Source organism: Mobula hypostoma, chromosome 7, assembly GCF_963921235.1.
Source record: "Mobula hypostoma chromosome 7, sMobHyp1.1, whole genome shotgun sequence".
Classification (NCBI taxonomy): domain Eukaryota; kingdom Metazoa; phylum Chordata; class Chondrichthyes; order Myliobatiformes; family Myliobatidae; genus Mobula; species Mobula hypostoma.
This window is the reverse complement of record NC_086103.1, coordinates 117,115,576-117,128,565: the sequence shown is the minus strand read 5'-3', so window position 1 is coordinate 117,128,565 and position 12,990 is coordinate 117,115,576. Positions and strand designations below refer to the sequence as shown.

The following is a 12,990-nucleotide window of genomic DNA, read 5'->3' as shown; positions in this document are numbered from 1 at the left end:
CCGTGGCTGTTCCCAGGGACGTGAATCAAGAAGAACATCGTGCTGCTGGAAACACATGAAATTAAGAGGCTAAGCTCAGTGGAAAAGCCTTGCAAACATTTGAGTGTGCAATGCTTAAAGAAGTGACATGGTCTTGTACTAATGCTGCAATATATACATCTGAAAACACTAAGAAAGAAGAAATTAAATGCAAGTATGAAAATAAAGAAAGCCATATACAGTTTTTGTTGTATGTCATTTTTACAAGTAGAGTTTATAGTCTATTTTTGCAATTAGTGCATTCACCATGCTATACAGGATGTAGCTCTTTGTCCAGGTTGCAGCACTGAATTCAAAGATCACCCAACACCAGCCCTCACAGGTAACCTCTCCACACAGAGATACAGAACAATTCATTGCAGAGAGAATACCACGAGAGGGCTTTGATTGTACCAAATTCCTGGTACAGCAGTGTAGAGGACAGGGTTACCTGAAGATTCCAGTCTCTGCTCTTTAGTTTAATTCTCATTCATCCACACATATGAATACACATAAAAGGGAATGTAAGGTCTTCTGCCCAGTATGGCAGATCTATCAATCTAGCCCTTCCATATAATGCCAGAAGAGCTCCTTCTAGTGCTGATTCCTTAAGTGGTCATTCCTGGAAATACATGCTGAGCGCTAAGTCAATACCAGAGCATCTACGTGGGTGTGTGTCAATAATACCTTGCCATATTCCAGATACACTAGTACTAATCAAGTACTTATGAAACACTATAATAATGTAGGAAAAGGTAATTTGTGACAGGGGGATAATGGTGCCTTATGTTGCTGCCTGCCATTCTTGTAGAGACAGCTAGGAATATTGTAGATTGTGACTCAGTTCACATAGTTCAGAGGTTCAGTTTTTGGTAAAGGGTACACCGAAACAAGCCATTCTCTAGGGTTGTATAGGCACACAGGGGAGTGATTTTTCTTCATACTATTTCCTTGAAATTGGGTCTGTGAATTGAGGTGACTTAGTATTTTTCTCCTTACCTTGGCTGCTTCTAACCACCTTGTTGAAAGAATGAAAAATAATCCTGTCAAGTTTTCTATATTACTGCAGTGAGCAGTGACCATACTTGGAATACTTCATTGGCTGTAAAATGGGTGTTATGTGTCCAGAAGATACGATTGGCATTCTTAACATAAGATTTTTAAATTGCTGCCTTGTCTTTAATGAAACATTAAACACAAAAATTAACAACTTATAATTTGTAGAGAGAAGCTGTCTCGCCTGGACGAATGTTCCATTTTTCAAAAGCATTTTGTTCTGCGTGGTTTTTCTTCTGAGATCTACTGAGATGTTCAGTGGGTCAGTGATGAAAAATAGCCAAATCTGATCATTATTTGAACTAAATAATGAATGATTGGTGCAGTGACCAGAGAAGCAGAACGTGTGTGTGTGTGTGTGTGTGTGTGTGTGTGTGTGTGTGTGTGTGTACGTACGTGTATGTGTGTGTGTGTGTACACTTTATTGTTGGTACTGAGCAATGATGTAAACATTCACACTGATTTCTAAAATTGTGATGTTCACTACACTTGAACTGAGCTCAATATTTTGTATGCTTTTGTGTGGCTTTTGTGGATTGTAGTTTGCGTGGAATGTATTATTTGCATGTGTGACTGGCTGTTGCTTAACTGAGACTTTTATACTGAGCAATGATGTAAGCACTTAGTGGTATTCAAAGATACCTTCAGTAATATTCACTACACTTGAACTGAGCTCAGTGGTTTATAATTGGCTCATTTTTATGTTTCTCTTAATAATATGATTCATTGCTTTATGCTATGTTATTTTATTATTTCCCCATCTCAATCAACCATTCAAAATCTGTCTCTCAAGTCAGCACTATGACTCTGGCTCTAATTAGAGTTAGCAGCTCAGAAATCTTGGGAATTACTGATCTGGATATAGATGACCATGACTAGCGTTTTTTCTAACATTTTTGTGGAAATTTATTCACAAGTAAAATGTATGGAACTTTTTGGGGTAGACTTTCTTTCAATCCACCTTTAGAAGTAGCATTTTGTTGCATGGTTATTATAATTTTAGTTAGACGTCATCATATTTCTAACTTGGCATTCAAATCTTCCATAAAGAATTTTAAAGGAAATAACGTCAGTACAAGGTAATTTCTATGGTAGCTGCAGTCACTCAAGTATACTTGGAAATTTGTGATTTTAGATAAAATTTAAGTTGGAAGCACAGGCTTTTAAATGGTTTATTACATCAAGTACTCGGTGTTAGTGTGAGCCTCAGAGTATGATTACAACTTATAGTAAGACTAAGTCACTGCTCGCTTTTTGAAATTGTTTTGATTTTTTAATGTTTAAAATATTCATCTGATCCCAACATTTTAACCTACTTTGCAATATTGTTATTTACTAAAATAACAGATAAGTTAATGCCATTCCAGAACTTGATTAAACGGACAGTTTGGATTACCATGTACATTGAACTGTCAGCATCTGTGTAGTGTCCTAATTATTAGGAAGACAGAAGTCTTAGTATTTTGGTTCTCAGAAAACAAAAATCTATTCATGTGCATTGACGTTGTCTTTCTGGCAGCTCTCCATGCCTGAGCCAGATGATATGCAATTTTGGTGCATATCTGAACTCAAGATAAACTTTGGATCACTCATCTGAGCCCATCCAAGACCGCCCATTTCTGACGCTTCCACACGAACACTAACCAGATGTTAAAATTTCAGTGTGTTTCCTATTCTTCTGTCACTGTACTTGCAAACTACATTGACTCCTAGTTGAGTGGCGGCTTATTGTGAATTATTTCCTTGTTTTAAAATTTCTCCATCACCTCATCCATCCTTCTGTGTATAGACACCTTCAACCCACCATTCCCCTTGAGTTTTCTGTACCCATCTAATTCTGACTTCAAGTATCCTTGCTTTGAATTGCTCTGTCATTGGTATCTGCCATAAACTGCCAAAGCTCTAAGGTCTGAAATAAAAACAGAAAATATTGGAAACACTCACAGGCTGCACAGTATTAGGTCAGTATCCTTCATCAAAACAAACTGGGATTCTGTACCTAAATTTTCTTGCAATTCACTTGTTTTTTGGGGATCTGAGCACTGATGGGAAGGCTAGAGTTCATTGACCATTCGTAGTTTACCTTTAGGAGGTAATGCTGAGTCATTGCTTTGAAATCATGTCCTCCTTATGATAATAATGTCACAATGATGTGGCATTTTTATCATTAATCCCGATGGAATCCAGAGGGGATTTCTGGGATTTGGCTGTGGTGTTAATGAAGAACAGCAATATACTTCCAAGTCAAAATGGTGTGTGACTTACAGGTGAATCTGTCAGTGATAATGTTCCAGTAGGTTTGCTCTTCATGTTTTTGGTAAGTGTTATTTGGTTTAAGAAATGTTGGAGCTGCCAAAATGAGAAACGAATGTGTCTTTTATATTGGCATGAGCAATGGGGGGATTGAACGTTTAGGGTAGTGTGCAGTTGATTGCATACTAATCAAGTGGACTGTTTGCCTGGGTTGTGTCATGCTTGAATGAAGTTTAATCATCTGCACTCCTGACTCGTAGCTTGAAGATGGTGGAAAGGAATTGGTGATTTTATTAGGAAGTGAGTTATTCACTGCAAGATACCTAGCTTCCATCCTGCTTTTGCAGCGTGGTATTTACGTCGCTAGTCCAGTTACGTTTATGGTCAACGCTGACCCACAAAGATGCTCTTGTGTGATTGAATGAAGGCAATGTCAAAGGATGTTAATGATTGGTGAATAAATTTACCTGTGTTGGGGTTGGTCAATTATAAATGGCACAAATCTTAATTACCATTTACTAGCCCACGGAGTCTAGCTCTTGCTGCGTGCAGGCACGAACAGCTTTATTTGCTGAGGAGTTTTAAATGGAATTGGACATCTTGCAATCATCAGTATGCCTTCAGACAATATCTCTAAATGGTTCTTTAAAACCTACTGTTGTCACTATATTTTTGTTACTGGCCTCAGTATCTTAAGTGATATAATCAAATTTTGCACATTTTCCTGTGAATTACTTTGATGTGATTTTCCTTATTAAATATGATTTCTATAAGACTGAATATTTTCAGTGCATTTCTTAAATGAAGTACAGTGCCTCGTGGAAGTATTCAGTCCCCAACCTTTTGTTCACTGAAATGAGTACAGGTGTCCCCTGCTTTTCGAACGTTCACTTTACGAAACCTCACTGTTACGAAAGACCTACATTAGTACCCTGTTTTCGCTTTCAGAAGGTGTTTTCACTGTTATGAAAAAAATTCAGTGCGCGATAAAAAGCAGTGCGCGCCCTGAGCAGCCACTCTCCCCGGATTCAGAACGGCATTCTCGCCAGCATTGCTTTAACAAGTGTCTGTGAGCAGTCGTTTGCAAGATGAGTTCTACGGTGTCGGAAAAGCCTGAAAGAGCTCGTAAGGGTGTTACACTTAGCGCAAAGTTAGACATAATTAAGCGTTTAGATCGTGGCGAACGAAGCAAGGACAAAGTGAGTTTGGCTTGTGGAAGTTGACGAAGATGATGTTGAAGAGGTTTTGGCATCCCATGACCAAAAACTTATAGATGAAGAGCTGATGCAATTGGAAGAGGAAAGGATAACAATCGAAACCGAATGAGTAATGATAAAGTACGACTTTAATTTTGAAAGGTACGTAGGTTTGGAGGATATTTGCAAGCTGGTTTGAGTCCTTGCAAAGAACTGTATGATAGAAAAATGCACGAGGCTCAGCAGTCAAATGCGGAGAATGCAGCAGTAGCCGGGAGGCACACAGCACATCTTTAAGAAAAAAGCCGAAATAAACATGCTAATTAATTAGGTGCTGCCCCACATGTAATTAATTAGCATGTTTATTTCAGCTTTTTTCTTAAAGATGTGCTCGGTGCATCCCAGCTACCGCTGGACCCCTGCGTGCTTCGCGGCAATGTATCGGTTGGTGGCCCGGAGGGTGGGGGCCACTGCACCACCCAGCCTGCGACAACTCAGCCTAACAGGCCATCATCAGTGTGCTCTGCGCTGTCCCGATTCCGGTAAGTGATACTACACTGTACATACATTATTTCTACTTTATTTCGGCTGTGTATTTTTACGTGTTATTTGGTATGATTTGGCAGCTTCATAGCTTAAAGGTTACTGGAGAGCGCTTGCGCCATGTTTTTGCCAACAGCGCTTGCATGAGATTTTCTGCCGACGGCGCTTGCGTGAGATTTTCGCTATGGAGATCTGTGCTGGCAATGATTGTGAGAAAGTATTTCTACTTCATATAGGCTGTGTATTTATCATATCATTCCTGCTTTTACTATATGTTACTGTTATTGTAGGTTTTATGTGTTATTTGGCATGATTTGGTAGGTTATTTTTGGGTCTGCAAACGCTCACAAAATGTTCCCATATAAATAAATGGTAATTGCTTCTTCGCTTTACGACATTTCGGCTTACGATCTGTTTCATAGGAACGCTCTACCTTCGGATGGCGGGGGAAACCTGTATTACAAACCAAGGATTTTGATCAATTTAGCTGAGAATTTTTATTTGTGAAACACATGTTCCTCGTTCCACCCCCCCCACATAAAAACAAGGAAAATTGTAAAGCAAGAAAAACAAAAATTTCAAAAAGTGAAAATGTCAGTAGTTCAAAATTAATTTATCCCCCTTTGCTCAGTACTTAGTTGAACCACCTCTCGCAGCTATAACAGCCAGTAGTAGTTTTTAGATAAATCTCTTTTAGCTTTGCACAACATGTTGTATATTCCTCTTTGCAAAATTGCTCAAGCTGTGCCAGGTTAGTTGGAGTGGTGGTGGCCAACAATCTTGAGGTTTTGCCAGAGATGTTTGATTTGGTAAGGTCAGGACTCTGACTCAAAGGCATCAATTTTCTTTATCTGAAACCACTCCATAGTTGCTCTGGCAGTGTGCTTTGGGTTGTGTCCTGATGAAAGACTTATTCCTCCCTAGTTTAAGCTTTCTGGCAGAGGCTAATGGGTTTTTAGCCAGGATCTCTCTATATTTTGCAGCATTCATCTTCCCTTCGATCCTGATCAGATTTCCAGTCCCTGCTGCTGAAAAGCGTTCCCACAGGGTGATGCTACCTTCACCATACTTTATAGTAGGGATGGTGTACCAGACTGATGTCAAGTATTAGATTTCCGCCACACGTACCACTTAGTGTTGAGGTCAAAAAGTTCCACTTTAGACTACCTTCCACATCTTTATAGTATCATCTAGGTGATGCTTTACAAAGTCCTGATGGGCAAAGATATTTTGCTTTTATTATTAGCCAGGGCTTCTTCCTTTCCACTCTTCCATAAATACCCTTTGTGCAAGGCCTTGGAGATTGTGGAACCATGAACTTCAGCTCCAGTTGCCACTGACTTTTGCAGCTCACTCGAAGTGACTGTTGGCATCTCAGTAACCCCTCTTGCAAGTGCCTTTCTTCTGCAGCGGCTAAGTTCGGAGGAGCGTCTTGACCTAGGCAGTGTGGCTGTGGTTTCATATTTTTCCCCTCTTACCACAATGGACTCCACTGAGCTCCAAGGTTTGTTCAGTGCTTTTAAGAAGGTCATGTACCCTTCCCCAGAGTTGTACTTCTCTATTGCCATTTCCCCAACTTGCCTTGAATGCTCTTTTGTCTTTATTTTGGTTTGGTGTGTTGAAGATATACCACACTGTTGGAACCTTACGGGGGGGGGGGGGCTACAATTTGATACATTAACAAATTGAGTGAGATGTAAGATAACATACAGTAATGCACCTGTGTACAGTAATTAAAAGGGATGAATACTTTTTTCAGCTTCAATTTTGGTTGTTAAATTTTTGGTAGATTGACAGGTTTTAGAATTTTTCTTTTTGATTTGACATGCACAATGTTTTGTAGATTAGCTCAAAAATCTTACTGCAATATATTTTAAATTTAGAAAGCGAGACAGTTAAATGTGAAATTAGTTGTGGGGTTGAATACTTTTTCAAGTTACTGTATGTCATATGACTTGGAGGAAGAGCTGATTATTTCATGCTCTCAGTGCTTTCCATTCCAAAGATGATGATGATGTGGAAGTGACACATTAAGTCTCGTGTTTCATTCTTCAATCAGCTCCTTTTGCGGCACCTTTCCATAGATTGGAATAACTGTAAATTTAAGTACAAGTCTAGAACTATCCTATTTGCTGGTCGTTTCAGTTAGTTGCCATCCAGTCATTTTAATTTCATCAAGAAAGTGATTAATCAGAGTAGGAATTAACATCACTGGATCTAAATTCTAGCATACTCTGCATAGCAACATTGTGGGGTTGCCTTTGGAGGATGGATTGAAGCACTTGTTCACCACCACTTTTCTGAGGGCAATGATTAATGTGTGGTGAGTGTTGATCTTGCCAGTGAAGCCTACATCACAAAAAAAATCAAACAAAATGGAAATAATTCTCTTCCTGAAATTTGTGGTTACAGTTATTTGCAACAAGGTATTCTGTTTTTAATACTATCATTGTGCTTTTTTTTGTGCTTGTAGGTATTTCCTCACTATTCAAAGGACTCATGTTTTAATGCTGTTGAAAAAACCTGTGAAGTAGATCAAACATCTACCACAACATTGTCCACTGGAAGTTTTCCTTTGCATGAACAAACAGCTCCTGGTCCCTTAAATTCAGGTTTGTAACATAGATTTTTTTTAAAAAATCTAGTTTCTTCTAGTATTTAACAATATAAGTGCCGGATCTGTTCTGGGACCCCTACTCTTTGTGATTTTTATAAATGACCTGGATGAGGAAGTGGAGGGATGGGTTAGTAAATTTGCTGATGACACAAAGGTTGGGGGTATTGTGGATAGTGTGGAGGGCTGTCAGAGGTTACAGTGGGACATTGATAGGATGCAAAATGGGCTGCGAAGTGGCAGATGGCATTCAACCCAGGTAAGTGTGAGGTGGTTCATTTTGGTAGGTCAAATATGATGGCAGAATAACAGCATTAATGGTAAGACTCTTGGCAGTGTGGAGAATCAGAGCGATCTTGGAGTCTGAGTCCATAGGACACTCAAAGCTGCTGCACAGCTTGACTCTGGTTAAGAAGGCATACAGTGCATTGGCCTTCATCAATTGTGGGATTGAGTTTAGGAGCCGAGAGCTATCGTTGCAGCTATATAGGACCCTGGTCAGACCCTACTTGGAGTACTGTGCTCAGTTCTGGTCACCTCACTACAGGAAGGATGTGGAAACCATAGAAAGGTTGCAGAGGAGATTTACAAGGTTGTTGCCTGGATTGGGGAGCATGCCTTATGAGAATAGGTTGAGTGAAGTGGGCCTTTTTTCCTTGGAGCGACGGAGGATGAGAGGTGACCTGATAGAGGTGTAGAAGATGATGAGAGACGTTGTGTGGATAGTCAGAGGCTTTTTCCCAGGGCTGAAATGGTTTGCACGAGAGGTGCTTGGAAATAGGTACAGAGGAGATGTCAGGGGTAAGTTTTTTTTTACGCAGAGAGTGGTGAGTATGGAATGGGCTGCAGGTGAAGGTGGATACGATAGGGTCTCTTAAGAGACTCCTGGACAAGTACATGGAGCTCAGAAGAATAGAGGGCTATGGGTAACCCTAGGTAATTTCTAAGGTAAGGATGTGTTCAGCACAGCTTTGTGGGCCGAAGGGCCTGTATTATGCTGTAGAGTTTGTATGTTTCTATTGTTGTGCCTTAAATCCTAAATAACATTTCTGAATATTCAGCCTTTTTTTAAAAAAGATAATTTCTATCTCTAGGTGACTTTTGTAATCCAAAATGTGTTATGTCCATACTGAAAATTTCTGAGTTATTAGAATACTGTTCATATTACTTTATTTTCAGCAGGTGACCATCAATGTACCATTGACAACATTCCTAGTAGACAGTCAACTCCTACTTCGCCTGTATGCATATGGAATTTGCCACCTTCATTTCCTGAATACCAGTATACAATGAAGGCCCAAAGTAATGTTTTTAGCACCAGTGAGGAAAGAAGTACTTCTAATGAAAGCAATATTGAAAAACTAATTGAGAAGTATACCCAAGATCTAAGCAAATTACTGGATTCAGGTGGAAAATGTCAAGGTATTAAGTTTTATTTGAAAATGCATAACAAACCAAGAAAATGTCATTAAAAGCCCATCAGGCTTTAAACAAAATTAAGATTGCATGCTATAGTGGGTAAGTTAAATATGAGTGGAATTAATCGTATCTTTGTCTTCAGGACCTGCATTTAACCCAATCAGGTTTTCATATGCCTTCTCCAATGTTTAGCTGTTCTGAACTAAGTAATATGTCAGCACACCAACTGTTTGTTCCATTACTGTCCCCCATACTGAGACCAATGGTGGAGCCTGGGTGTGCTAAGAAATATTAACTTTGGCATCAGGATTAGAGACTCCATGTATTTGAGTCTTCATTAAGTGGAAAACTTTTATTTTTACTAGTTTCAAACCACTGTAGTCACATGATTTTAGTGTTTCTAGTTTTTAACCTACAATTCTTAAATTTTACAATTATCACTAAAATTTTAAAAGTTGAATATCAGAGTCACTTTAAAATGTTGGTAACTTTGACAGAAGACAGGATTCTACTGCCAGCCTTGCTATCTGTGAAAGGCTGGTGGATCTTTGAGGAGGAGTGACCTGAGGCCTACTCATTGAATTCAGAATTGACTTGCCCACGTAGCAGACAGTGATGGTAGATGGAGTGTATTTTTCCTGGAGATTGGTGACAAATGATGTTCCACAATGATCTGTTCTGGAACTCGTGTTGTGATTTTTCTCAATGTCTTAGATGAGGAAGTGGAAGAGTGGGTTAGTAAGTTTACAGATGACACAAAAAGTTGGTGGAGTTGTGAATAGTGTAGAAAGTTGTCATAGATAACACAGGAGCACTTTTCAGATGCAGGGCTGACTGAGGTGGCAGGAGTTGAACCTGAAAAAGTGAAGTGATACACTTTTGAAAATCAAACTTGAAGGCGGAGTACAAGGTTAATTTTAGGATTCTTAGTAGTGTGGAGGAACAGAGAGTTTCATGTCCGTAGATCCCTCAAAGCTGCAGTTGTGGGATGGTTAAGAAGGCATATGGTGTGTTGGCCTTCACTATTCGAGGGATTAAGTTTAAGAGCCGTGAGGTATTGTTGCAACTCTATAACTGTGGTTAGACTTGGAGTATTGTGTTCAGTTCTGGTTGCCTCATTGTAGGAAGGATGTAAAGGTTTTAGAGAGGGTGCAGAGAAAATTTGCCAAGTTGTTGCCTGGATTCGAGGGCATGTCTTGTGTGGATAAGTTTAATGATATACAGCTTTTTTTCCCCCTTGGAGCAAAGGATATGAGGGGTAAATTGATAGAAATATATAATATGATACGAGGTATACTGTAGATATATATGGACTGCCAGAGACTTTGTCAGGGATAAAATGGTTAATTTGATGGGGCATAACTTTAAGGTTCTTGGGGTAAAGTATAGGGGGAGATGTCAGAAGTAGGTTTTTTATACCCAAGAGTGATAGGTGCAAGGAATGTGGTGTTGGAAGCAGATTCATTAGGGACATTAAAGAGATTCTTAGGCACATGGGTGGAAAAAAATACGGAGGGCTGTGTGGGAGGGAAGAGTTAGGTTAATCTTAGTCGGTTAAAAGGTCGGCACAGCATTATGGGCCACAAAAGTCTGAACTATACTGTTCTATGTTTTATTTTCTATGTCACTGAGACCTTAGTGCACATCACCAAATACTTCTTTCTGGAGGCCAAAACTAGCTTGTCTCACACCATATTTGGTTCAGTTGTGTGCATTCGAATGTGGACCATTAGCAGCAGGCTGAATTCGGCCAAGTGTTTCAGTCTAGAGATAATTATGTTAAATGCCATAATAAAAGTTTTATTATTTAGACCAAATGTTCTCATGCCATTCTGCATCTTCCTTAACTTTATCATATAATCAGATTCTGCAATGCATTCCTAAAGGTTATCAATGCTGCGTACTTTTAAGCTTTAGCATAAATCTTCAGAAATGCACAAATTATAGACTCCTGGCCATCCAGCATAGAAACAGGACTTTCAGCCCATCACATCAATGGTGGCCTTTTTGCCCTTCTACACTAATCCCATTTGCTTGCATTTGGACTGCATCTCTTTATGCCATGTCTAATCAAGTGCCTATCTACATGTCTCTTAAATCTATTTGCACCACTTGATCTGTCAGTGATCTCTAGACTGTTTTAAAAACAAAATCCCCCCCGATTCCCTTTAAAATCTATTTTAAATCTATACCCTGTTGTGTTTGAAACCCCTACCACAATTAAAATATATTATTATCTTAACTATGCCTCTTGTAAATCTTACATTCTTCAATTGTTGGCCTCTTTTGAACCAGGGGAAACACGCCCAGTGTATCCAGTTTCTCCCCACAATTTGCCATCCAATCCAGGCAAATCTCCTCTATGCTCTCTCCTTCTCCACAGTGAATCACATTTTTCCTATAATGTGACCACAAGTACACAGAATACTCCAAGTGAGATCTAACCAGTGTTTTGTAATATTGCAACATATCCTTTCAACATTTATATTCTAATTCCATTTTATGAAATTGGGCATAGAATATAAAAGTTGAGAGGTTATTCATGGCCCTATCTACGTGCAATGCCACTTTCAGAGAACTATGGACTTGAACCCTGGGGTACTTCTATTTATCAACATTCCTTAGTGGATTACTAATTACAATATGTCCTATTCCTATCTGACTTCCCAAAAATGCATCACCTTGAACTTCTCAGGATTACATTCTATCTGCCAACACTGCATATTTTTTCATTTGATCATTATCATACTGGAGTCTTAGACAGTCTTCCCAACACCACCATTTTTCGTGTCAGCCACAAGCTTATGTACAGGTGGCCCCTGTTTTCCGAACGTTTGCTTTGCAAAACCTCGCTGTTATGAAAGACCTACATTAGTTACCTGTTTTCGCTAACAGAAGGTGTTTTCACTGTTACGAAATAAGGCAGCGCGCGCCCGAACAGCCAAGCTCCTCCCCGGGAACTGCATTCAAGCCGGCATTGCTTAAACATGTGCCTTATCTCATTTATTTTGTACATCCATTAGCAAGATGAGTTCTAAGGTATTGGAAAAGCCTAAAAGAGCTCGCTTTACTTAGTGTAAAACTAGATATAATTAAACGTTTAGCTCATGGTGAACGAAGTAAGGACATTGTCCGCATGTTGAACTTGCCTGCATCCACCATTCGCGCTATTTATACGCAGAGAGAAAGAATTTTGAAAGCTGCCAATGTTACTGTTGGTTCTGCTCGTAGCAAAGTGGTCTGTCTTGGTCGGCATCCAATAATGGATAAAATGGAAAGTCTATTGCTTGAGTGGATTGATGGGTGTACAAAGCGTGGTGTTCCGTTGAGTTTTCTTATACTTAAGGAGAAATCAGTCAGTCTTTTTAATAAGCTGAAACAGAAGCACTGGACAATGGTGATGAAAGTGGAATTTAAAGGTAGTCATGGGTGGTTTGATCGGTTTCTGTGGCGAGGACAGCTTCATAGTTTAAGCAGTTGTTCCCAACCTCCGGGCCGCTGACCGATACATTGCCGTGATGAATGCAGTGGTGCAGCGGTAGTCGGAACGCACCCAGCACATCTTTAAGAAAAAAGCCGAAATAAACGAGCTAATTAATTAGGTGCCGTCCGGCATGTAAGTGTTGGCTCAGATCGGAGGCGGTTGCCGATTGTGTCAGGTGGTTATTCGTATAGGCAAGTGTAACTGGATCCTTGACTTCCTTACGAACAGACCACATCCCCGGTAAAGCAGCAACATCTCCACAGTTATCCTTGTACCAGTGGCCTGCTGGGCTGCGTCCTCAACCTCTTGCTATACTACTTATACGCTCATCACTGTGGCCAATTTCTGATCCAGCTCCATCTACAATTTTGTAGGTAACGTCACTGTAGCAGCTTGATCTCAAATAA

The 12,990-nt window shown here is 39.7% G+C and overlaps 1 protein-coding gene and 2 non-coding genes across 20 annotated transcripts in view; all 3 read left to right on the top strand.

Moving 5' to 3' along the window:
• Positions 1 to 12,990, top strand: part of cep295 (centrosomal protein 295) — a 103,972-nt gene that overhangs the window by 59,560 nt on the left and 31,422 nt on the right. For 17 of the 18 annotated variants that reach the window (XR_010018691.1, XR_010018688.1, XR_010018689.1 and 14 more), the window contains 2 exons: positions 7,540 to 7,678; positions 8,860 to 9,102. Coding sequence is in view for 11 of the 18 variants with exons in the window: in XM_063053863.1 (XP_062909933.1) it covers positions 7,540 to 7,678; positions 8,860 to 9,102 (382 nt within the window). In the remaining 7 variants the exon portion in view is untranslated. The remainder of the gene's footprint in view (positions 1 to 7,539; positions 7,679 to 8,859; positions 9,103 to 12,990) is intronic. The other variant, XM_063053856.1, reaches the window with a different exon arrangement.
• LOC134349985 (small nucleolar RNA U2-19) lies at positions 1,336 to 1,408 on the top strand. Its single transcript, XR_010018798.1, has one exon. It is a non-coding gene; the product is annotated as a small nucleolar RNA U2-19 (small nucleolar RNA).
• Positions 1,510 to 1,577, top strand: LOC134349984 (small nucleolar RNA U2-30). Its single transcript, XR_010018797.1, has one exon. It is a non-coding gene; the product is annotated as a small nucleolar RNA U2-30 (small nucleolar RNA).